At 44.4% G+C, this 27,808-nt stretch overlaps 1 protein-coding gene across 1 annotated transcript in view; it reads right to left on the bottom strand.

Moving 5' to 3' along the window:
• The window catches only part of LOC126241990 (3 beta-hydroxysteroid dehydrogenase/Delta 5-->4-isomerase type 1), a 213,609-nt gene that overhangs the window by 132,694 nt on the left and 53,107 nt on the right, over positions 1–27,808 (bottom strand). The window contains exon 2 of the mRNA XM_049948053.1: positions 21,809–21,873. Within this exon, the coding sequence (XP_049804010.1) occupies positions 21,809–21,860 (52 nt within the window). The 5' untranslated portion in view covers positions 21,861–21,873. The remainder of the gene's footprint in view (positions 1–21,808; positions 21,874–27,808) is intronic.

The raw sequence follows: 27,808 nt of genomic DNA on the forward strand, positions 1-27,808 counted from the left end.
AAAGCAAGCAGTCAGAAGACTGATGAAAGAACATTATAATGTCCAGTGTCATTGCGAGAGGCAGGATTGTTCGCCTTTCTGCTTTTCCATTCAGTCCACTTTTCTCGGCTCTGTTATTGCCTTCGACTCGATGGTGTAATTCGACATATGTTCGTCTAGCTATATGAAGCACTTTTCTATATTTAGTTTGCTCACACTGTAGCTTTACCTTCTTTCTTTCATCTACGAGATGCTAAGTTTGATCTTGAATCCACCGCTCTTTCTATGTTCTTCTCCGTCGTCCAGCTGTCGCTTCAGCACAAGAACTCACAGAATTTCAATCGTAGCCAATGTGTGGCGTAGTTTATTTGATATAATCAACTTCAGCTACTTTAATTTATTTTATTTTGCACTAAACAAGCCTGCGAAGAACTTAGAATTTGAATTTTTTTTAAATGAGGAACTGTTTTGCTGAGATGTCTGTTCGGTCCTTAGACTACAACTAATGGACCAAAACCGTTTTGGTAAATTGGATCGTAGATTTATATTCCTCAACCCAGATTATCAGAACAGGGTTGTAGCTAGCAACATCTTTCAGGCATCTTCTTATGCAGCTGGGAATATTAGCCGCTGCCTCAAAAAACGCTTATTTACTTATGAAATTCACTATCAACAACCAATCTGAGTTTGATAGTAACACAAACATTCACCACACTAGAAGGAAAAATGATCTGGATAACCGCTTAATAAATGTAACTGTGGGAAAGATAATGGTGAAATATACAGCTATAAATATCCTTGAAAATCTACCCGTTGAAATAAAAGTCTGAGAGACTGCAGAAGCGTCTTCAAATGTAGGTTAAAGATATTTCTACCAAAGAACTCCATCTATGCTACAGAGAACTTCAGGAATATAAATAATGAAAATTTGTAAATGCAGCCATACAAACATCTTTTTTATTTTTTCTAAAATCTGTGTTCTATGTTCGTTCTGTCACACTTCCCACAGCATAGCAGTTATCGGGAAGATGAACTGTGGAACACGAAACTAACTTACTAAATTGAAACAAGGAAGACGGAGATTAACAATGGTCCGAAGTACCCTCGATTATGAAATATGCAGTGTCTTGAACACTAAATGGTAGACCCACATGTGTTTGTCAAGATAAATTTTGTAGCCACTGAGTTTCGAATCTCGCCTTATGTTCGTTCTTAACACGAACCGTCTCCTCCAGAATTAGGAACAATTGGACGTGAACTATCACAGACCTGTTACTGACCTGCAAAAATTTTGCAGTCCCTAGCACCATGTGTCTGCTGTCTCGGGCACATGACCTCTGCCTTAAAATGGCTGTGTTTTCCGTTTTCCTTTTTATGGCTGCGAGGCATAGTTCACGTGCTATTTCCCGCCGTGGCTCAAGATAGTAACAAGAATGAACGGCCACTTGTCCTGAGAAATATTGCTCTGCGCGTCGTATAGAATGTCACGTACCGATGTGCAGCGGAGGCACAAAGGGGAGTAATGGCTGCCCGTAGCAGTTACCCAGCCTCTGCCACGGTACTTAACGGAAGCTATCTTACAACCACAATCTGCAACACATTACCATACGCTTATTCAAATCTGCAGTCGCTGTTTTCATTACTACTGCTGTACTACATTAACTCGTGCTATTTTACAAACAATACGACAAATTGCTTTCTCTATACAAAGCCAAAACCCCATTTGTAGTCTTCGCAAGGCTTTTAAATGCCTTTCTCTTCGTTTTGTGGATACTTACTGGCTTGATCGTTAGAGTTGCCATGTGTTACGTATGCAGCTTTCCAGAGAACTTTGCCATTTTAGAATGTATTCCAATACACATTCATTAAATATGTAACTGTGCAATTCACCATACGCTGTTAACAGAGACTCACAATGAGCGCTCCACTTATTAAAGCCTGTAATAGCCATCTGTAGATTGATTTTTAAATAAAAAATCTGTTATTGTGGCTTTTGGATAAATGTCTTATACCTTACTTCCGGCTCGTTACTGTTTTTAAGTTATAATCATTTTAAACGAATGGATTAACTTGTAGAAGGTATACCTTCTAAATCTTTTTACCTCCTTACCTGTGGCTTAATCCATACATACTATAAAACGGAGGTATATATGCGTGTATGTATGTATGTATTTTCGACATCTCCTCCTAAACCACTGGACCCATTTCAACCAAACTTGGTACACTTATACATTACTGATAGGCAACAATCGCTGTGGGGATAAGAACCACCCACCTATCAAAAGGATGGAGGTGGGAGGTGGAAAAGAAGCGTAGCCCACGCGCATGAATTCCCAGAACTTATTCGACCAGTATGTGGGGACGCGAGCACACAGCGACTCGCAATAAACCTTACACATAATTTCAAGTCTTAAATTTTTTTCTCGCTGACGGGCCCTTCAGTATGATGAAAATACAGCTTCATCACTTACTACCGCATGAGACATGACATTATACACTGAAGAGCCAAAGAAACTGGTGCACCTGCCTAATATCGTGTAGAGCCCCCGCGAGTTCGCAGAAGTGCCACAACACGACGTGGCATGGCCTCGACTAATGTCTCAAGTAGTGCTGAAGGGGACTGAGACCATGAATTCTGCAAGGCTGTCCATAAATCCGTACATGCTCAGTAATGTTCATGTCTGAGGAGTTTGGTGGCCAGCGGAAGTATATAAACTCAGAACAGTGTTCCTGGAGCCACTGTAGCAATTCTGGACAAGTGGGGTGTCGCGTGGACCCACAGATATAAATAAATACCTGGGTTACGCTGGGTTCCTCTGCTAGTAAATGTTAAAACTAAAATGTAGAACTGTATATCATTTACGAATTTCAGTTGCTCATAAATTCAAATCTATTTATGATATCGCAAAAACTGATGTAATCTTTACAACAGGGTCAGACAAAAAGCAGTTCATAATACAGTATGCGTCTCAACAAAACAAATGAGGTATTATAAACTCAGTCACAAAATAACAACAAAAATTTGGTATTTCACAGCTACAGAGAGAAAATTGATGCACTCTATAATGCTTTTGTGGAGCATTGGCTCATCCACTCCAAAGAAAATAATGAATATCCGCTAATGAACTGTCATAAAAGCATATAATTTCTGACACAAGGCATTAATAGAAAAACGAATGTTCTATTAACCCATTAAAATAACAGTTCTGGCAGCTAAAACGTATTTTTGAACACCAATGAGCTTCATGAAGGAAATCTACAGGAGCTTCACACTGCTATAATATATTATATTAGATTTAGTATAAATTAACACCAAAGCAGACGGAGGTGGGACCTGTCCCTGCAGTCTTGTTACTATGTTGCCTCAGTCACACTTCTCAACACATCGGTGAATAACCGACGGAGGATAGTAAAACTACTTGCCGAATGACTATGGTGCTCATACCCACTCACACAGCGAGGTGGCACAGTGACTATAACATTAGATTCTTTTTTGTGAAGACAGCAGTTCAAATCCTCATCCTAATATCCAGATTTAGGTTTTCGGTTGTTTACCTAAACAGCTTAGATCAAACAATGCACAGTTAAACAAGGGCACAGTTGATTTCATTCTTCATCCGTCCACATTCCTAACTTGCGCTGCCTCTCGAATGACCTCGCTTTCGACAGGACGTTAAACCTTTATCCTCCATCCTAACAGCCAGTCCCATCTGTCAGAAAGAAATTCCGTGCTGTCTCTTCTGGTTCAAAGAGCGTATACACTGTCAGACAGATACATTTGCGCCAACGCTCCGCAAACCACCTGAGAATAGAGTACATCGTATGCAACTGTCGCTTACCGTTCCTTCGGGTTCGAGTTGCGAATGGTGTGCGCGAATGAGAACTTTGGTAAGGTTCCGTACGAGATAGAATCTCTGTAATGTTGCCTCTGCTGCTCTTCTAGTGAAAGGAGCACCTGGTCCCAGGTATTACTGAAGTCGTGATTAACAAAATTTTCTGGCCGAGCCGTTCTAGGCGCTTCAGTCCGGAATCGCGCGACTGTTATGGTCGCAGGTTCGAATGCTGCCTCGGTCATGGATGTGTGTGATGTCCTTAGGTTAGTTAGGTTTAAGTAGTTCTAAGTCTAGGGGACTGATAACCTCAGATGTTAAGTCCCATAGTGCTTAGAGCCATTTGAACCATTTAAATACCGTGATACGGCTGCCAAAGTCGTCACCGAACCCCCGCCATGTTTAACCCTTGGGACTTAAACTCTGCCATAAATTCGAAACTCCGATGGAATGAGTTTCCTGTTAGGGGCATTTCAATCACTGGCGTGTGGTTTTGGAATTTCAGTTCGCTCTGCAATCCCCAGCTTATGGAGCTCCTTTTGTGTTGTTTTGGTGCTGAAAGGGTTCGCGAGTGCGACATTCAGTCGTGAAGTGACTTTTGCAGCTGTCCTCTTATTTTTCGTCACACTCCTCTTTAGTGACCATCCCCTTATATCACTCAATACACACTTCCGTCAGCGTTATGACTTAGCACATGATTCTTCCCACTTTTTCTGCATGCGGTACAGATCTTCGATACGGTGCCTCTTGAAACGTCGAACACTTCGGCTGTCACCATACGAATACGAACAATTAGCTCACGTTCGAATTCAATTAGCTCCGACAAAATGCACTCACAGCTACACACAACACTGTTCTGGACACGATTGACAGATACTTGCAACGTATTGTGGACGCCGCACAGGTCTCGTTTGCTGTCAAATACATCAACGTGACCTATAGGATTGTTCAAATACATCAACGCGACCTATAGGCTTGTCTAGAATCTGCATTTATGTTCCAGAACGCATTCCTCGCGGTGTTTCCATGTTTTTGCTCAACTCCTATAAGTAACTGATAAACATATTATGATAAAGATGGATTATGGTATTAACCATTTTAACAGTTGGTTTATTATGTCTTGACCTCATGAAAACGTCCCTCCGTCCATATAAAGACCACTCAGAGTATACGAACCCACACACTATTCACACTTTCACTGGAGTTACACATCGTAGTTTTTAATTCAGTTCGATCGCCATAAACGCGACCCCACACATTAAATGCCTACACCCCTTTTCGGCAGACGCCAAAAGCTCACGCTAGGGGTACTCCCTAGCTGGTGGGGCATTTTTGCTTAGTCTGTGACCTTGGATATAACTCAGATTTATAAGGGTTCGATAGATCTCAGCGGTACCTACAAAACGTCTGATGGTAAACAACACATTGCCAACCAAATTATGGTGGGGAAAATATGCCACCGCGAAGGGTACGTCTCACGTTCTCTGACTCGAAAGCCGCCGCATTAATATGTGTTATAGAATGTGTATAATCTGTACATCGATGAAGCAATGATGGAAATAAAAGAAAGATTCAGGAGTGGAATTAAAATTCAAGGTGAAATGATATCAGTGATATAATTCGCTGATGACATTGCTATCCAGAGTGAAAATGAAAAAGAATTACAGGATCTGCTGAACGGAATGAAAGCACTCTAATGAGTACAGAATATACACTCCTGGAAATGGAAAAAAGAACACATTGACACCGGTGTGTCAGACCCACCATACTTGCTCCAGACACTGCGAGAGGGCTGTACAAGCAATGATCACACGCACGGCACAGCGGACACACCAGGAACTGCGGTGTTGGCCGTCGAATGGCGCTAGCTGCGCAGCATTTGTGCACCGCCGCCGTCAGTGTCAGCCAGTTTGCCGTGGCATACGGAGCTCCATCGCAGTCTTTAACACTGGTAGCATGCCGCGACAGCGTGGACGTGAACCGTATGTGCAGTTGACGGACTTTGAGCGAGGGCGTGTAGTGGGCATGCGGGAGGCCGGGTGGACGTACCGCCGAATTGCTCAACACGTGGGGCGTGAGGTCTCCACGGTACATCGATGTTGTCGCCAGTGGTCGGCGGAAGGTGCACGTGCCCGTCGACCTGGGACCGGACCGCAGCGACGCACGGATGCACGCCAAGACCGTAGGATCCTACGCAGTGCCGTAGGGGACCGCACCGCCACTTCCCAGCAAATTAGGGACACTGTTGCTCCTGGGGTATCGGCGAGGACCATTCGCAACCGTCTCCATGAAGCTGGGCTACGGTCCCGCACACCGTTAGGCCGTCTTCCGCTCACGCCCCAACATCGTGCAGCCCGCCTCCAGTGGTGTCGCGACAGGCGTGAATGGAGGGACGAATGGAGACGTGTCGTCTTCAGCGATGAGAGTCGCTTCTGCCTTGGTGCCAATGATGGTCGTATGCGTGTTTGGCGCCGTGCAGGTGAGCGCCACAATCAGGACTGCATACGACCGAGGCACACAGGGCCAACACCCGGCATCATGGTGTGGGGAGCGATCTCCTACACTGGCCGTACACCACTGGTGATCGTCGAGGGGACACTGAATAGTGCACGGTACATCCAAACCGTCATCGAACCCATCGTTCTACCATTCCTAGACCGGCAAGGGAACTTGCTGTTCCAACAGGACAATGCACGTCCGCATGTATCCCGTGCCACCCAACGTGCTCTAGAAGGTGTACGTCAACTACCCTGGCCAGCAAGATCTCCGGATCTGTCCCCCATTGAGCATGTTTGGGACTGCATGAAGCGTCGCCTCACGCGGTCTGCACGTCCTGCACGAACGCTGGTCCAACTGAGGCGCCAGGTGGAAATGGCATGGCAAGCCGTTCCACAGGACTACATCCAGCATCTCTACGATCGTCTCCATGGGAGAATAGCAGCCTGCATTGCTGCGAAAGGTGGATATACACTGTACTAGTGCCGACATTGTGCATGCTCTGTTGCCTGTGTCTATGTGCCTGTGGTTCTGTCAGTGTGATCATGTGATGTATCTGACCCCAGGAATGTGTCAATAAAGTTTCCCCTTCCTGGGACAATGAATTCACGGTGTTCTTATTTCAATTTCCAGGAGTGTAGATTAAGAGTAAATCGAAGAAAGACGTAAGTAATTAAAATTGCAGAAATCAAAACAGACAGAAACTTAAGACAAGGATTGATGGTCACGAAGTAGATGAAGTTAAGGAATTCTACTACCTAGGCAGGAAAATAACCAATGACGGACGGAGCAAGGAGGACATCAAAAACAGAGTAGCACTGGCAAAAATGGCATTCCTGACCGAGACAAGTCTACTAGTATCAAATATAGCCCTTAATTTGAGGAAGAAATTTCTGAGAATGTACGTTTGGAACACAGCTTTGTACGGTCCGCCCCCGGTAGCTGAGTGGTCAGTGCGACAGAATGTCAATCCTAAGGGCCCAGGTTAGATTCCCGGCTGGGTCGGATATTTTCTCCGCTCAGGGTCTGTTTGTTGTGTTGTCCTAATCATCATCATTTCATCCCCATCGACGCGAAAGTCGCCGAAGTGGCGTCAAATCGAAAGACTTGCACCCAGAGGACCTAGTCACACCACGTTTACATTTAGCTTAGTATGGCAGTGAAACATGGACCGTGGGAAAACCGGAACAGAAGAGCAACGAAGCATTTGAGATGGGGTGCTACAGGCGAATGTTGAAAATTAGTTGAACTGATAAGGTGAGTAATGAGGAAATTCTGTGAAGAATCGGAGAAGAAAGGAATATATGGAAAAGAATTGAAACAGGATGATAAGGCATCTGTTAAGAAACCAGGGAATAACTTCCAGGGTACTAGAGGGAGTTGTAGACAGTAAGAACTGTAGAGAAAGACAAAGATTGGAATACATCGTGCAAATAATTGAGGACGTAGGTTGCAAGTGCTACTCTGAGATGAAGAGGTTGGCACAGGAGAGGAATTCCTGGCGGGCAGCATAAAAACAGTCAAAAGACTGATGACCAAGAAAAAAGGAAAGTGCTTTATAGAAGCTCGAAAGACAGCGGGGACGCCAATACGATAAGCTTTTAATAGTTTCCACACAAGCGCCCCTAGTAAAATCGTGCGTCTATAGAGAATCACGTCAGTTGTACGACTGAGGTCCTCATTTCCTGTCCGAAAGGTCACTGTTCTTCGTAATTGACGGAAGCCATAGAAAAAAATGGAAATGATATCTGGCGTTTCCCAAGGAAATAGTTTAGGCCTACGGCTGTTCCAATTGTACACACATCAAGAAAGTTTTGCATCACCCCGTTTCCCAGAACTCTTGAAGATAGACGCTGACTGTGGATATTGTATGACTGTTCAGAGATGTCACTAAATCCGGCCAAAGATGTAAACAACCATGCATGAGCAGCGCCTGTTAGACGCAGGGGGTAAGGCAGACGATCAGTTCCAGTCATTCCACCAGGAAGGAGGTACACGGCTCGTGTTGTCTGTAGTTCACACAGGCCTAAACGATCAATACCGCGGTTCAATCGCGTCCGCATTGTCACTTTGTGCCAGGAAGGGCTGTCAACAAGGGAAGTGTCCAAGCGTCTCAGAATGAACCAATGCGATGTTGTTCGGACATGGAGGAGACACAGAGAGACAGGAACTGTCGATGATATGTCTCAATCAGGCCGCCCAAGAGCTACTACTGCAGTGGATGACAGCTATCTACAGATTTTGACTCGGAGGAACCCTGACAACAGCGCCACCATGTTGAATTATGCTTTTCGTGCAGCCGCAGGACGTCGTGTTACGACTCAAACTGTGCGCAACAGGCTGCATGATGCGCAACTTCACTCTCGACGTCCCTGGCGAGGTCCATCTTTGCAACCACGACATCATGCAGCGCGGTACAGATAGATCCATCAACATGCCGAATGGACCACTCAGAATTGGCATCATGTTCTCTTCACCGATGAGTGTCGCATATGCGTTCAACCAGACAATCCTCAGAGACGTGTTTGGAGGCAACCCGATCAGGCTGAACGCCTTAGACACACCGTCCAGCGAGTGCAGCAAAGTAGAGGTTTCCTGCTGTTTTGGGGTGGCATTATGTGGGGCCGGCGTACGCCGCTGGTGACTATGGAAGGTACCTAACGCCTGTAATATACGTGAATGCCGTCCTCCGACCGATAGAGCAACCATATCGGCAGCATATTGGCGAGGTATTCGTCTTCATGGACGACGATTAGCGCCCCCATCGTGCACGTCTTGAATGAATTCCTCCAGGATAACGACATCACTCGACTAGAGTGGCGAGCTTGTTCTCCAGACATGAACCCTATCGAACGTGCCTGGGATAGATTGAAAAGGGCTGTTTATGGACGACATGACCCGCCAACCACTCTGAGGGATCTATGCCGAATCGCCTTTGAGGAGTGGGACAATCTGGACCAGTAGTGCCTTGGTGAACTTGTGGATGGTATGCCACGACGAATACAGGCATGCATCAATGCAAGAGAAGGTGCTGCTGGGTATTAGAGGTACCGGTGTGTACAGTAATCTGGACCACCACCTCTGAAGCTCTCGCAGTATGGTGGTACAAGATGCAATGTGTGGTTTTCATGAGCAATAAAAAGGGCGTAAATGATGTTTATGTTGATCTCTATTCCAATTTTCTGTACAGGTCCGGAACTCTCGGAACCGAGGCGATGCAAATTTATTTTTATGTGTGTATACAAACGGTTTAGGAGACAATCTGAGCAGGCGTGTTAGAGTCTTTGATATCTGTAAGGCCCGAAATGTGGCAGTTGAGTCTAAAGAAGGAGAAGTGTGAGGTCATCCACGTGGGTATTAAAATAAACCCAATAAATTTCGGTTACACAATAAATCACACAAACATAAAGGTTGTCAGTTCAACTAAACCCTTAGGGATTACAATTACAAACTGAAACTGGAACGCCCACATCAACGGTGTTGTGTAGAAGCCAACCAGAGACTGCTTTTCACTGGCAAAAGACTTACATCCAATCCTCCAGATGTGAGACACTCAGATCGGTGCCAAACATTGTTTGTCAACAGAGTATCAACTAGACCACCGATTTAGTTCGTGCTGTCTTCCTGTAGAACATGCGTAAACGGTAATTAAAAGTAACGCCAGAAATTCGGAGAACAGGAAAAGCATATCTGTGAGCTGCTGTTGAGTATAGCTTAGGTGGGGAAGTTTGTAGAGCGTTAGCTTGTCGTACCAAGGGTTGTGGGTTCAAAATCCAGTTATGACAATGCTTTTTACTGTATTATGTGTGAAAGTGTTATATGGGACTATTAATATATTCATGTGTGATGCAATTGATTCTTTATTCTGCTATCCCCATTGTTTACGTTTATTCTGTGAAACTACAAATGCTCTAGCTGCTCCATCACGAGTGATTTCTGATCTGTCGCACATCTCCGACAGAACACCACAAGTATCTACACTATGTGATCAAAAGTATCCTTAACACCCCAAAAACATACGTTTTTCATATTAGGTGCACTGTGCTGCCACCTAGGGACAGGTACTCCATATCAGCGACCTCAGTATTCATTAGACATCGTGAGAGAGCAGAATGGGGCGCTCCGTGGAACTCACGGACTTCGAACGTGGTCAGGTGATTGGGTGTCACTTGTGTCATACGTCTGTACACGAGATTTCCACACTCCTAAACATCCCTATGTCCACTGTTTCCGATGTGATAGTGAAGTGGAAACGTGAAGGGACACGTACAGCACAAAAGCGTGCAGGCCAACCTCGTCTGTCGATTGGCAGAGGCCGCCGGCAGTTGAAGAGGGTCGTAATGTGTAATAGGCAGACGTCTATCCAGACTATCGCACAGGAATTCCAAACTGCATCAGGATCCACTGCAGCTACTATGACAGTTAGGCGGGAGGTGAAAAAACTTGGATTTCATGGTCTAGCGGCTGCTCATAAGCCACACATCACGCCGGTAAATGCCAAACGACGCCTCGATTGGTGTAAGGAGCGTAAACATTGGACGATTGCACAGGGGAAAACGTTGTGTGGAGTGACGAATCACGATACAAAATGTGGTGATCCGATGGCAGGGTGTGGGTATGCCGAATGCCCGGTGAACGTCATCTGCCAGCGTGTGTAGTGCCAACAGTAAAATTCGGAGGCAGTGGTATTATGGTGTGGTCGTGTTTTTCGTGGAGGGGGCTTGCACCCCTTGTTGTTTTGCATAGCACTGTCACAGCACAGGCCTACATTGATGTAATAAATATTGTTTCCCACTGTTGAAGAGCAATTTGGGGATGGCGACTGCATGTTTCAACATGATTGAGCACCTGTTCATAATGGACGGCCTGTGGCGGAGTCATTACATGAAAATAACATCCCTGTAATGGACTGGCCTGCACAGAGTCCTGACCTGAATCCTATAGAACACCTTTGGGAGGGTTTGTAACGCCGACTTTATGCCAGGCTTCATCGACCGACATCGATACTTCTCCTGAATGCAGCACTCCGTGCAGAATGGTCTGCCATTCCCCAACAAACCTTGCAGCACCTAATCGAACGTATGACTGCAAGAGTGGAAGCTGTGGCCAACGCTAAGAGTGGGCCAACACCATATTGAATTCCAGTGTTACCGATGGAGGGCGCCACGAACTTGTAAGTCGTTTTCAGCCAAGTGTCCGGATACTTTTGATCACATATTCGTAGTGTATACGAATGTACTCTATAGGTTTGCTACCTTCAACTAACGAAGCGAAAGCAGGCTGACCAAAGAACATTGATACAAAATCCGAAAAGTCCACTGACATGTCACAAAAATGTTCTCCCATATAGCAGTTTCACGCGTAAATAGTTAAAACATATTGTCATCAGGGGTGTTTGAACGCGAGACCTTTGATACGACGACCTCGCACTCTACCAACTGACCACGCGAGATTTACAAAACTGTCACTCACAGATACGCTTTTCCTGTGCTCCGTAGTTCTGGTGTTACTTTTAATTAACATTTACGCATGTTCCACTGGACGTCAGCACATAGCACGAACTAATCGACTCTATCGACATACAACGTTTGTACCGATCTGTGTGTCTGACATCTGGGGGTTTGGGTATTAGAAGATGCAGCAAATGCACTAAAGAGACTGCCTACACTACGCTTGTCCGTCCTCCGCTAGAGTACAGCTGTACGGTATGGGATCCTTACAAGATAGGACTGACGGAGAACATCAAAAAAGTTCAAAGAATGGCAGCTCGTTATGTAATATCGCGAAACAGGGTAGAGCGTGTTGCGGGTATGATACGCTATTTGGGATGGCAATCATTAAAACAAAGGTGTTTTCCTTTACAGCAAGAGCTTTTCGCGGAATTTCAATCACCAACTTTCCCCATCGAGTGCGAAAATATACTGTTGGCGCCTATGTACAAGGATGATGATGGTAATAAAATAACCGAAAACATGTCTCTCACGGAAACATTTCAGTATTCGTCTACCCCCGCGCCGCTCGAAAGGGTGGCGCTAGAGAAATAGTCTGAAGGTCGATGAACCTTTTTGCCAGGCACTCAAGTGTGAACTGCAGAACAGTCATCCAGATGTAGACGCAGAGGTCGTCAGCATCTGCTAGGGAGGGGCATTCGTTCAAACGATCCCAAAATTCGAGGGCTGCAAAGTCGGGCCCACTGACATCTTACGGGATCGCGCGAGAGCGTTGGTCGAATCGTAGCTGCCGGCTTATCTCGGAGCGCAGAAGGTCAGTAGGAGCGAGCGCTAGCTGCGGCAGTCTTGTTGTGGACAGGCTGACGATTGTGACACACAGCGCCGGCGCGGACACAGCGGACAGCCGCCCATGCCCGACGCGTCTGGAGACCCGCTGCCGCAGTCTGCTGCCGAGGCCAAGCCGTCGAGGTAAGCACCCTGAACATCCATCCACCTCTGGCTCAGCGCTTTAGTGTAACTTCGCGGCAGTCCACACCCCCCGTGGACGACATCTGCAGAGGCGCTGGCAGATAATGTCTGCTTCTATACGTGGTGTTCCAGAAACTGTCGTATACAGGTGTAAGAAAAAAAGTACGGCACAAATTGCAGAACACATTCGTCACATGTAGACGAAGAAATTGTGTTGTACTGTAAGAGGTCCATGACTAAGGAATTTATTGCTAGCGCACTCGAGCGGATGTAATTTCGATGCCGGCCGGAGTGGCTGAGCGGTTATAGGCGCTTCAGTCTGGAACCGCGCGACCGCTACGGTCGCAGGTTCGAATCCTGCCTCGGGCATGGATGTGTGTGATGTCGTCCTAGGTTAGTTAGGTTTAAGTAGTTCTAAGTTCTAGGGGACTGATGACCTCAGATGTTAAGTCCCCTAGTGCTCAGAGCCATTTGAACCATTTTTGTAATTTCGATGGATTGCTCGCGCACTGCCTGCGATATGTAAGCTGTAATAGAATAGCAGACCAGAGAGCAGTGCCGGCTGCAGTAGGAGCACTGTAGTCCGCAGTGGTGGTAGCTGGCAGTCGGGCGGTTGTGCCGGTCTTGCCTGAGCGATGTAGTATAAGGTAAAAACAGCCGCGCGCATATCTAATTTGTTACAACTAAATTTGTACTATTGTCATACCAAGTCCCATGTAAATGTTTAAAAATCTCTTAATAATTATCTTACTTATAAAAATTAACTTTTGAAAATCATTCATCTGAATTTAAAGAATTTACTTATTTCTCCAATCCATGGTCATCCCGATTATCGTAAAGAAAAATCAGTTGTTTCTTTTTATACATGACAAATCTAGCGGCCAGCATTGCACTGGGCTGTGCCAGAAAAATTTTTCATAGGATCAGATATACACGCGTTTTCCGGCGACTTCATTGAGGTAAGAATTTTCAATTTATTCAGAATGATCTTTCAGGGCCATGACGCAGCACTGCTCAGGTTACACTATCCTGGCAGGGTCGCCAAGTGTTACCTCCCAACACAAAAAGTAATTATATAATTATATAACATTCACATTTAATGTAACCTCCCAACAGTTCATTATTCCATAACCTCGCAAAAATAATGTGACTAACCTCCCAATAAAAAATGTGACTCATATATAATCTTTCAATAATTAACTGACTGTGAAACTAAACTGGTAAATTTGGACGTTAACAGTGCTGCGTCATAGCCCTGAAAGATCATTCTGAATAAATTGAAAATTATTACCTCAATGAAGTCGCCGGATAACGCGTATATATATATGCTCCTATAAGAAATTTTTCTGGCACAGCCCAGTGCAATGCTGGCCGCTAGATTTGTCATGTATAAAAAGAAACAACTGATTTTTCTTTACGATAATCGGGATGACCATGGATTGGAGAAATAAGTAAATTCTTTAAATTCAGATGAATGATTGTCAAAAGTTAATTTTTATAAGTAAGATAATTATTAAGAGATTTTTAAACATTTACATGGGACTTGATATGACAATAGTACAAATTTAGTTGTAACAAATTAGATATGCGCGCGGCTGTTTTTACCTTATACTACATCGCTCAGGCACGACCGGCCCAACCGCCCGACTGCCAGCTACCATCACTGCGGACTACAGTGCTCCTAGAGCAGCCGGCACTGCTCTCTGGTCTGCGATTCTATTACCGCTTACATATCGCAGGCAGCGCGTGAGCAATCCATCGAAATTACATCCGCTCGAGTGCGCTAGCAATAAATTCCTTAGTCATGGACCTCTTACAATATGAACATGCGTCTGAAACGCTTTGTTTTCCGTGTTACAACTTATTTTCTCCATCTCATAAATCATGAAAACCGCACAAGAACAGAATGTTAAAATCGTAGGGAACATGCGTTCTTGGTGACGTCTGGTTACGATGTGCACCCGCCAGTGTTTTGTTTTAAAATCGTCTGTTGCCATGCGACGTACGTCATTGCTCGTTTCCAGGTAACATCAACCGTTCCAGTGATCAGTACGCCCGTTGCAAGCATACGGGTTACTACTTAGAGTTAATCACAGATTGACGTAGAGCTAATCACAGACCTGGCTCCTGTAATTGCACTGTACACAATTGCAGAGATGGTAGACGCCCATCTGATGTATGGACTGGCTGACGGCAATGGCGCTCCCCCTCAACGCTCGTACCGGGACAGATTTCCAGGATCTAGCTGCCCCAACAGAAGAATATTTGAAACCGTTGATGATAGTCGCCTTAGCAAACAAGGGGCATAACAGCCTGATACTCGCGATCGTTGGAGGCCTAGAAGGACGAAGACACCGCATTGGGAGGCAGCAATTGTTCATGCAGTTGACGACGTGCCTAGTGTCAGTACAAGACATGTAGATGCACCACTGAATTTTGACTAAATGACTAGCTGGCGAGTGTTAAACGAGGACCCGCCGTATCCATACCATTTACAGCGTGTGCAGGCAAAAGCAGCTGATTTGCCTGCCAGGTATTCTTCGCAGTAGTAGTAAGTTCCTATGGGACCAAACTGCTTTGGTCATCGATCCCTAGACTTACACACTAATTAACTTACGGTAAGGACACAGTACACACCCATGCCCGAGGGAGGACTCGAACCTCCGACGGGGGCAGCCGCGCGAACCGTGGCAAGGCGCCCAAGACCGCGCTTCTACCCCGCGTGGCTGTACTCTTCTGAGAATGGTTTGTTCTACAAAGTGTCAACCATAATTTGAGTGCAACTGTGCTGTTCACAGGTGAGACGTCGTTTCAACGAAATCATATCATAAATTTTCAGTCAGCATGCATGAGCAGACGTCTTCCTTCATGCAACTGTTGAAGCAAGTCATCAACAAAGATTTTCTGTCAATCTTCGGGCTGGCATTGTTGGTAACTGGTAGGTCCTCACTTTCATCCACCCAGGTTCAACAAACAAAGTTACCATAATTTCATAGAGAATGTTCCACTTGCTCTGTTAGCAGGTTTGCCTTTAGCTGCGCTACAAAACATGAGTTCATGTATGGTGGGGCACCTCCGTTGGCTTCTAAATAACAAATTGTTCAAATGGCTCTGAGCACTATGGGACGTAACTGCTGATGTGATCAGTCCCCTGGAACTTAGAACTACTTGAACCTAACTAACGTAAGGACATCACACACATCCGTGCCCGAGACAAGATTCGAACCTCCGACCGTAGCGGTCTCACGGTTCCAGACTGTAGCGCGTAGAACCGCTCGGCCACTCCGGCCGGCTCTAAATAACAGATCTGGCGACAGATGGATAGGCAGAGATGAACCAGTTGCCTGTCATCCACGCTCTGCAGACCTAAACCCACTGGAGTTTTATTTGTGGAAAGAGTTGCATGTGGTATGCTGGTGCTTTCTGTTCGTGTGTGTTCCCCAGGTGAGTTGGATAAAATGAGTTGTAACATGGAAAGAAAGCGTTTCCAAACTCGAGTTCATGTAACATAATTCCTTCGTCTACGTGTGAGGAATTTGTCCTTCAGTCTGTGCCGTACATGTTTGTTGCACCATGTATACTATCTGAGCAAAAGTTTTTGAACACCCGTAACCAAAGCGGAATTGACGACTAGACGTCACGAGAGGCGGATCCGACAACCTGAAAGGAGGCGGGCGAATATTGTGTCGTCAGCAAAGAGTCAGGTGCAGGAGGATTGATCGGTCGAGAGAGCCCAGTAACTTCGAAAGTGTACTGGTCATATCACCTGAGTAACAAATCCATCAGCCACACTTCGACACTTCAAAAGCTGAGCAAGTCGATGGTTGGAAGTGGAAACGAGAAGGAACAATCCCAGCTAAACCAGACATACCTCATTTACTGACGGACAGGGATCGCCGAGTATTGCAGAAAGTTTGTAAAATCCGAACGAGTGCGAACAGGATTCGCGCTCTAAGGGTTCCGTACAAACATAATGATTTGTATAGATGCCAACAATAATTTCGTGTGGCTCAATGGCCTGGTGCAAGTCTTTCTATTGAACGCCACTTCGGCGACTTCCGTGTCTTACCATGGAACAGTTTAAGATGGAATCTGAACCACCTGTTGTTTCTGGTTGAGTCCACACATCATTGAGAGGTGAAGACCAGGTGAAAACGAGGACTGAAAAAAAAGTCAGTGGTGCGACCGAGATTCGCTCCCGTGCCCTCTAGCTTTTCAGGCACGCGCTCTGCTGCTTTTTTCACTTTGTTCGTCAGTGCTCTCGGCATTTGGTCTAGGCGGACGTCACACGACACCCCTCCATCGTTGAATACTTCACCTAGTTTTCCGTATTACAGAGTAGCCAGCCCTCTGACCGAACACACTGAGCTATCGTGCCGACGTCCGCTAGACCCCCAGGCCCAACATGTGTATACGAGAGGCAACCCAACAGAAACGGGAATTGGGCTGCGGTGGGGTGGGAGAGTGGGGGAACCCATTGTTCGACCAGGTGTCCGTTACGGTCACGCCACCTGAGTCAGTGTGCGAAGTTGTGTAGCTGTGAGTGCATCGATTCGCCTGTGAGACTTTTTTTTTTAGTGAAATAACTTATTCCATAATGAGATTTTCACTCTGCAGCGGAGTTTGCACTGATATGAAACTTCCTGGCAGGTTAAAACTGTCTACCACACCGAGACTCGAACTCGCGACCTTTGCCTTTCGCAGGCAAGTGCTCTATCAACTAAGCTACCCAAGCACGACTCACGTCCCGTCCTCACAGCTTTACTTCCGCCAGTACCTGGTCTCCTACCTTCCAAACTTTACAGAAGCTCTCCTGCGAACCTTAGAGGACTAACACTCCTGAAAGAAAGGATACTGCGGAGACATGGCTTAGCCACAGCCTGGGGGATGTTTCCAGAATGAGATTTTCACTCTGCGGCGGAGTGTGCGCTGATATGAAACTTACTGGCGGATTAAAACTGTGTGCTGCACCGAGACTTGAACCCGGGACCTTTGCCTTTCGCGGGCAAGTGGCAGAGAGCTTGCCTGCGAAAGGCAAAGGTCCCGAGTTCGAGTCTCGGTGCGGCACACAGTTTTAATCTGCCAGTAAGTTTCAACTTTTTCCATTTTGGCGGAAACGTGATGGCAGATTTTCGAGAGCAACGTGCTGCTGAGAAATTATGCTTCCTCTTGGGTAAATCGGCTGTGGAAACTATTGTAATGCTTAAGACTCTAAGAGTCTACGAGTGGTTTTCACGTTTTAAAAATGGAGGAATTTCAACTGAAGGACAATCCCGTTCAGGACGCCCCTGAACGTCAAAAACTGACGAAAACGTCCACAAAATCAATGTCCTCGATCGTGAAGCTATTGATCAACTCTGTGAAATGCCTGGAATATCGTGGGGCTCAATTCAGAGGATTTTATCCAAAGATTGACACATGGGAAGAGTTGCAGCCAAATTTGTCCCTCGCATTCCCACACACGAGCAATGGCAGCATCGACTTCAGGTATGTTTTGATCTTCAAAATCAGCTCAAAAAGACCCTGACTCTCTTCCCAAGCTGATTACTGGTGATGAACCGTGGTGCTATGGATACGACCCCGAAACAAAGCCCCAATCAAGGTAGTGGAAGACGTGGCTCTCCCCGCCCCAAAAAAGCTCACCAAGTGAGGTCAAACATCAAGGCAAGGCTCATTTGTTTCTTCGATTGCAGAAGTGCTGTGCACGCGGAGTTCGTTCCCCCTGGATCAAACTGTCAATCAGGAGTTCTCGTTGGAGGTTATGAAAAGATTGAGGAAGAGTATTCGGAAGAAAGGCGCAGACTATTGGCGGGTAGACGGCTGGTTCTTCCATCATGACAACAGACCGGCCTACACTGTCCTCTCTGTTAAGCAGTTCTTGACCAAAAACGGCATGACACCGATTGTCCACACCCCCTATTCACCGGATCCAGCACTCTGTGATTTCTTTTTCTTCCCCAGAAAGGAAAGCGTTTTGCCACTGTGGAGGCGTAAAGAACATCGCAACAAGTGAATTTAAAAAATGTTTTGAACATTGCAAGGATCGTTTGAAGAACTACATTGTGGTCAATGGAGAATACTTTGAAAGTGATCAAAATTTGGTGTAAAAATTTAGGAAATAAAGACGTTATAACGAATTTTCCTTCTATTTGGGTCCACCCTCGTAGATAGTTCAGCTAAAGCTTTGATGAATGAGTTTGCGAATGTCGAGCTATGTGGCATATATGGCTGCATCTTTCGACTGCGTTGGCTTAGAAGTTTAAATTCTGTACGCCGCTAGGGACCCGTAGACCTTTGTTCCTCACATAAATTTCAACTTGATACCTACACCAGTTGCTAAGTAAAAGAGGTCTTAACAGACGAACAGACAGACAGACAATAAATGTGAAAAAATGTTTATTTGATATAATTACAAATCAAGAATTTTGGGATTGTTTCCTTTTCTTGTACTGCGAAACCATCATTGTTGCCAAATTACATGATTCTGAGTCAACGGGAAGAAGACCAAAGGTTCTGATGAGTGAGTTTTCGAGTATCAATATATGTGACACAAATGGCTCTATTTTTAGTTGCGTTGACTTAGAAACTTACATTCTCACACCGCCAAAGGACCGTAGACCTTAGTATGTGACATAAATTTCAACTTGATATATCAAACTATTCTTGATAAAATAGGATCTTAGCTGTGGGACAGGGAGACAGACAGACAAGGTGATCCTATACGGGTCCCACTTTTACTGACTGAGGTACGGAACAGCACAAATCGCATAAATCAGCAGAAGGAATCATTCATGCATTCCAAAATTGCTACCAGTAGTTCATCTAGCACAATGACTGTACACAGGGAAACAAAGAATAGGGTGCAATGGTGTGGCAAACCTATGGAAGGGTTTTGGTTTGGCGAATATTTCGCCATCATTTGTAGTGGCAACAGTGAAGTACAGAGGGGATGATGTTTTCATGGTTATGGTCCGATCCCCAAAATGCTCTTAAGAAAATGCTAGATGTGGAAGGATATGAACACATCCTACTTCGAATATTACAGGAACAACTCGGAGAGGATGACGGTTTGTATTAACATGACAGTACATCCTGTCATAAAGCAACATCTGTGACCACAGTAGCATCTCTGAAATAATCTAGCCTACTTGGAGTCCCAACTTGAACCAAACGGAACACTTTTTCGGAGGACTTAGAGCGTCGCCTTCGCTCCAGACCTCAGGTTCCACCATCACTACCTTCTCTGGTTGCGGTTCCTGAGAAAGAGCGGGATACCATGCCTCCAAAGACATTCAGGTACCTCTTTGAAAGTATCCCCAACAGATTCAGGCTGTCATAATGGCAACGGCTGTACGCGCCCGTATTAAAGCCCACTAATAGTTGTCCGGATGCTTTGAAAGGTTGAGAACGGTTCATTACCGTATTTACCCTGGTCGTTGCCTTTCCATAAAAGCTTTCCCGGTATGTGATGGCTTCGCCAGTAAAATGTATATGTTACAATCACATACACAATCGTTTTTCATCAAAACTGACAACTGCCGCGGAACCGTAGACTTTCACACCCTCGTTCAGGTGTGCTCATTAGTTCGACAAATGTCTATACGATCGATCATTGAAGACTGCTGTGGAACTCGTATTAAAATATAGTAACAAGAGATTAGCAGGCTGAACACTAATAAAACCGACAAACTGCAGGGACGAATTCCTTAATGCAAATGGAGAAAAAAAGGGTCCTATGGATATGTGTCCGGAAATGCACCCTTGCCACGGTAGACGGCGCTGACAAATGAAAGTTTCTATAACCACGCGCCGTGCCTGCAGCCCACACATGACGATTATTAAGACTGATGATGCCAGTTCTGGTGAGCTTGCTTCGTCGGTAAAGAGGACTGATGATAGAAATCCCATAATTGTGATGATCTGATGCAAAAAACATCGACAAAATTCTTCTCGTAGAGGGAAATACGCTGCTGATAATCCTTCCACTCGTTGCAGGTGATAGGACAGTAGCGCTTGTCATGCAGAATATACGTAAGCCTACTTTCGCTTGCACCATGTTGGCGAGCCAGTTGCCTGGAGCTAGTACTACGGTTCGTCTCAATATCTTGTACAACCCGCTCTTCCGAATCTGGGTGTACGCACAGTCCGCCGCCTCCCTGCACATTCGTCCGTCTGAAAGGACCCATGTTCACACAAACACCCAAAAAGGGCTTCAAATATTGTTCGGTGTGGTTAGTGTCTGTGAGGATACTTATTTTGGTACAGCCATGCTGCCTCTCGACCGTTTCCATCTGCTAGGCCGTACACAAATACCATCTCGGCTTGTTCCCGACATGAATACCGGACCATTCTGCTGCTTACAGTACTCTGCCTCAATCGCACAGCCTCCAACACACAAGGACCACTCGGCACGTGGTCGGAGAAACTTTCATTCGTCAGAGCCATCTACCGTGGCAACGATGCATTTCTGCAATCAATACAAATTTGAGTGTTCCGAAGTCGTTCCTGAAGATATTTGTCTCCTATGTATCCTCGTACAGGTGTGAAATGTAGACGATAAACAGTTGAGACAAAAAGAGACTAGAAGCTTCTGAAATGTGGTGCTATAGAAGAATACTGTAGGTTAGATGAGTAGCTAGAATAAATACTGGTCCTGAATTGGAGACAAAAGAAATCTGTAGCACGACTTGACTAAAGGAAGGGATTGTTTAACAACACATACCTTGCGCGGTTGAATCGTCAGTTTGGTAATGGAGGGAAGCCTGTTGTGATAAGGGGGAGAGGGGGGCGTGAGGGGTAAAATTGTAGAGGGAGACCAAGGCTTGAACACAGTAGGCAATTTCAAATGGATGTGGGTTGCAGCAGTTATTTGAAAATTAAGAGACTTGCACAGGATCAGGTAGCGTGGAAAGCTGCGTCAAACCAGTGTATGGACTTAAAATCACAATAATAACCATTTACAGCGTTGTAAAAACACATTTTTCAGATATTATGGGTGTTGTATGCACAGGCGGAGAGAGAGAGACAACTGTTGTAGTCCTTCAAAATAAACATTTGCGCTGATATAGCCGAGTCGATCCTCACCTGTCACCAGCACCACTTGGCCCTCACCGCCGCCGTCAGATTCGCCGCCCATTGCAGAAGTCTTCCTGAAACAACAGAGGTATTTTGGTCAGGAAACACATTGACTTCAGCAACTACCGTATGCATAGCGCTCTCATAAAATGAAAGAAACCTGTTTCCTGTAAACAGTAAACAGACATTAGATTAGTTCTACTTCACAGTACGAGTATCCTAATAGAGAAACGTTCTTTGAGTGTGGAACTCGTCTATAAGAAAATATTTATTTGAATAAAATCATTTCATTCGCTAATAGTTTCGACCAGTCGAACATTATCAAGTAATACATTTATTTATATGTGCATTTATTTCATCTGCCAAGAGTAGGACCTTCATGCTCCCTTACATCTAACCAGACATCCTTAGAGAGAGAACATTACACTTTGTATAGCACATGTGCGACATATAGAGATTTAGATGTATAACTGCTGATACTATGATCACTGGTACCTTAATATGTTCCCACTTCAGTGTGTTAGTTATTTTTTCTCATCCCACAAACACGTCACATAATTTACTTTCTGATTTTTCCAAACGGTCGCAACTCCATCAGCAACTGGACTATGCATGTTGTATCGGCTAACTGTTTAGTGTCCATGCGTCCACACTTCAACATCTGACGTCTTGCTATAAGGGAAATCAGCATTAGATGGCTTGCTGGCTTGCTCTTGTCAATTGTACGAGGAGATACTAACGAACCTAAAAATATATTACTGCTAATAGTTGTAATTATTAGTCTACAACTGAAGTAAATACTGATGTAAAGCTGTTCAGTACACTGTTCTCAGTCACCAATAAAAATATCTGCAGTTATGCCCCTAAGACCACATATAATAATAATAATAATAATAATAAATAACAGAAATAGAGAAACAACACAGGAAAATTCTCAGGAAAATTTTTGGCCCGATACAAGAGCAAGGAATCTGGAAGAAGAGACCAACATCAGAATTATATAAATACACAGACAAGATTGTTGTTGTTGTTGTTGTGGTCTTCAGTCCTGAAACTGGTTTGATGCAGCTCTCCATGCTACTCTATCCTGTGCAAGCTTCTTCATCTCCCAGTACCTACTGCAACCTACATCCTTGTGAATCTGCTTAGTGTATTCATCTCTTGGTCTCCCCCTACGATATTTACCCTCCACGCTGCCCTCCAATACTAAATCGGTGATCCCTTGATGCCTCAGAACATGTCCTACCTACCGATCCCTTCTTCTGGTCAAGTTGTGCCACAAACTCCTCTTCTCCCCAATCCTATTCAGTACCTCCTCATTAGTTATGTGATCTACCCATCTAATCTTCAGCATTCTTCTGTAGCAATTAGAGATACAATAAGGAAAAGAAGAATGCAGTTCTACGGACATATCCACAGGATGAATGAAAACAGAATTTCAAAGCGAATTCTAAAAGTCATCAACTCAGGCAGGGGAAAAACAAAATGGATAAAAGAAGTTGAAGAGGACCTCAGACAAGCACACATAACAGTAAACGATGCAGAAAATAGAACTGAATTCAGGAACATCATCAAAAAACATAAATTTGACACCACAAAACAGAAGAGACCAGTATGCAAATGGACAGCGGAGCGAAAGAAACAACACAGTGAACACATGAAGAAATTTTGGGCTCAGAAAAAACATAAACAATCATCATAAAGGAATTCAAGTTCAAACGCTCTCTTTAAATGGGAATAATCGAAAATAATAATAATAATAATAATGACAACGTGTACCCTATAGTAATGAGCATGTGTAATTTAAGAATGTCAGTCTTCTTAACATCAAACAACTGTCTCATGACGTTCTTGTCGAGTGTGTCAACTGCCTGGATAGCCGACAGCATTAACGCTCCGCTTTCGGGATTCTGGAAGACAAAACAATCAGAGATCGAATTCGCCTCGCACAGGGTGATGAGGGCTGGTGAGCCAACCAGCCTGGATGTGATTTTTAGGCGGTTTCCTACGTTCAATTAAGTAAATACCATGTTGGTACCCGTATCCCACCTCAGATACTTTCTATACAAATTAACAGACAGACAAGAAGGGAATCAGGTCACCATGTATCTCCAACACTGTCAAAAGCCATATAACAATGCCGAACCCGTAGCGAAATGAAATAAAGGCTACGAAGAATAAGAAGAAAAGTCCTTGTCAGATGTGAATAGCGATATCTAACAATAACGTACGACGACAGCACAGGAGGAAAGAACATGGAAAATAAGTTGGCTGGTCAAAGGAAGAGCAGAGAATAATAGGGTAAAATGAGCAGATGAGATGAAAGAAAGGCGACAGAAATAGAAAGGGATGAGAAAAGCATGGGAACTTAACAGTGTGACAGCGATACTGGTTCCCCGAAGGACGGAAAGAAAACAGATGGGATATGCCGAGAGGGGAACTATGTTGAAGATAACATAAATCTTTAATCTCGTGTTCAATACAGTGTGGGTTTGGTTAAGATGCAGCTTACAGGGTAATTTGTTCCATAGCTATATGGCTAAAACGGAGAAGGATATTTTGAAAGATTTAGTGCCATGGAAAGGTATAGTCGTGTTGACATTAGTCTGTATGGTATCGTTCTTATTACGGCGTTAACAAAAAAAATAGTAACATCTTACATGACTGATATTGCAGTCAGTCATAAAATCTATTAACAGAGTCGACTCAGTTGCATACTTTGAAATTGTCAAATTACCAGAGAATAGCCGAATGGTTACATGGCAAAGGATGATCCAAGTACTGATTGTCAGTTCCAAAGATCTGACTGCATCAATTCATTTCACTATTCACTGCAGTTTCAGTGACGCAGAATAGTTATTCAAATTTATTTTTCAATGCAACAGTAAGGACGACGTCATACAGGATGATTCCATTTCCACTTGTGACACGAGATCCCTCTGCACTTACCGAAAGTATTTCAGAATCCGAGAGTCTAGTGGTCGCTTTTACGTTCACTCTAATGTTAACGTTAGATCCCCTTCATGGCTCATATACCCACCAATTAAGATAATTGCAGATAGCGCTAAATCTGTAATTAGCGTAAGTGGTGGGCGCGAGAAGCGCTTTCATACCTAACACCGGTCTCAGCGCATACATAAAACAATACGATTAATCAGATTATTGTAGGACGCTGGCAGTTCCGAAGAACATGAAAACAGGAAAATGTCTGTCGTAAATTAGGCAAACGTAGCTACTTGAAGCCAGCAGGATAACTTATCTAAAGAGTGTAGGGCAAAAACAGTTTTGTTTGGAGCTCACGTTGACAGTTTATCACCTTGGATGGTAAGAGAGTAAGTCATCTTTAACACGCCTCTAGGCCCATACTGGTTGCATAAAGACCAAATTTAACTGGTTATGAGTAAAGTTACTCTTCATTTACACCGCTAAAAAAAAACTATCCTCAGTCAGAGGAAAGTCGCGACTGATGCCCAATTCCAAAATAACAAAGAAGTAGGATCTAAACGGTTTCTGGTGAATTTTGTAGCCTTTTCGATACGCGGCGCTTCATGAGCTCTTCTCCTCTGCCTAATTCTTCATCTCAAACTAGTACTTGCAACCGACGTCCTCGAATGTATGTTTACGGATCTCTGCAGTTCCCTCGAGTACTATGAAAATTATTCCCTAATGTCTTAACGGTTGCCTTGCGACTGGCCATCGTTTTTTCATGAACTCCATTCCCCGCCAGTTATCCGGAGAAGCTCCTGATTTGTTATCCTATCAGTGCACATAATTTTCACCGCCATTCTGTAGTTCCATATTTCCAAAGTTTCTATTATCTTTTTTCTCGTCGCTCCACATTCCGAGTGCAATTTTAGTGAAAGTAAAATAGATTGGTGTCATAAACTTAAGGCTGAAAGTACCTTTCGCATTATGTGTAAATGCCAAGTAACATAACTCGATGAAATTTGGACCATAAAATGGAAAGAGCTGCTACATTTTAGTACATAAGGTAATTGTAAGAAATTCGCAATGACACAAACAGCAACGACACTTTTATTCAAATATAATTTTTTACATTGAAATCCTCGCGATGTACGATGGTCCCCTTGGACATTACAAAATGTGGGACACTTTTGTTAGTACGGTATGTGATCACCACAATTGGCAGCGAATGCTCTACAATGTGTTGCAATGTTGGCCGCAAGGTTGGTGAGGAATTGTGCTAGGACGTTACATTCCCTCCACCAGAGCGGATAACAACTGCCCTTTGTAGTTCGTGCATGTGAGCGTGCTACAGTACGTCTCCCCAACGTATCCCACACGTGTTCGATGGAATTTAAGTCAGGAGAACGGACAGTCCAGTCCATTCGCCGAATATCCTGTCGTTTCAAGAGATCCTTCACTTGCGTTGTTAGATGCGGTCGCGCATTGTCGTCTATAACGATGACGTCAGAGCCGAATAGACCCATGAAAAGACGCACGTGGAGAGGGAGTACAGTGTTACAATAATGTTAGCCGATGTGTGTTCCGTGTTCACAGTTATGGAATCAGTACAACCATGGAACATTATGCCTCCCCACACAGTAACACCTGGACCACCAAATCGATCATGTTTGACAATGTTCCTGGGAGTTTCACGTGTTCCCACCTCTCATATGAGGGCACATCCATCATTGTCGAACGTTGTCGTTTTGGTGATCCATGTATTACGCTGGAGGCAAAACGTTGCATAAGTGTACTGACCCTCAAATCTCTGAAAACTGTGCACTCACCGATCAAAATTACTGTAAACGCTTGACTCCTTCCCCATGGCGGCTTCTCAGGAGTGAATTCGGCCATGACTTCATTTTTATGGATGACAATGTGCGATCGCTTCGAACAGCGCAAGCGGAGGAACGAGAGGATATTACCCGAACGTAAAATTTTAGAAAGCATTCTGTGATTGGAGAACAGCGATCGGTATAAAACGATAAAAATCAAATAAAAACAATCTCGATCGCATTTTCAGGTTTTTAATTTATTAGCAACCGGTTTCGGCCCTTTCCTCAGACCATCCCGCCACTGCCGCTAGTGCGGTAAACGGAGCGAGACCTGTACAAGTACGGTTGTCAGTGAGAGAAAACCTGCAGAGGTTCGATGACTGCTACTCGTTGTCTCTCAACTAAATATTGCCCATGGAAAGACCCATTACTGTTCAGTTACATTATTCGTGCAATCCTAAATAATTGTTTGTTCTGAGATTAATTCCATTTGGATATATTAACCATTAACCTGTCCCTTAAACAGTAGATATTATCTAATATTATACATGGAAAAAAATCAGGTATAGTACGCAGAAAAGGAGCTAAAAAATGAAACAAGGAATGAAGACTACCATAATATGCAAATTATCAAAACATGTGGACTAACAAAACATGTGGTAGAGCCGACAACCTGTATTTAGTTCTTAACCAAACTGAATTCTCAATAACGATAGTGTTCTATAAAAATAGTCTCGCTTTCAGAGCAGCATTACAAACCGTATGAAGCGTCTTCCGTTTACACAGCCAGCTTTGCTTACAACCAATTTAACTATGTGCATGGTAGCATAAGTGCTCTCGGACCAGTTTCACTTTACAGATTCACAGAACATACTTAACTCAGCCATGAAGCAACTCGTAAGTCCTCCCCAATAATTCAATCTACACGTAGAGACGAAAAATGGTTCAGATGGCTCTAAGCACTATTGGACTTAACATCTTAGGTCATCAGTCACCTAGACTTGGAACTACTTAAACCTAACTAACCTAAGGACATCACACACATCCACGCCCGAGGAGGCAGGATTCGAACCTTGCGACTGCAGCGCAGTTCCGGACTGAAGCGCCTAGAAGCGCTCGGCCACAACGGCCGGCGTAGAGGCGATATATAGTGTGAATATATCTAATAGAAGTTAAGTTTTTTTCGTCTTTTTTGGTTCTTCAGTCATCTGACTATTTCGATGCGGCAAGCCAGGACTTCGGCTCCTGTGCCTGCCTTTTTTTGTCT

The sequence above is a fragment of the Schistocerca nitens genome, chromosome 1, assembly GCF_023898315.1.
Source record: "Schistocerca nitens isolate TAMUIC-IGC-003100 chromosome 1, iqSchNite1.1, whole genome shotgun sequence".
Taxonomy (NCBI): domain Eukaryota; kingdom Metazoa; phylum Arthropoda; class Insecta; order Orthoptera; family Acrididae; genus Schistocerca; species Schistocerca nitens.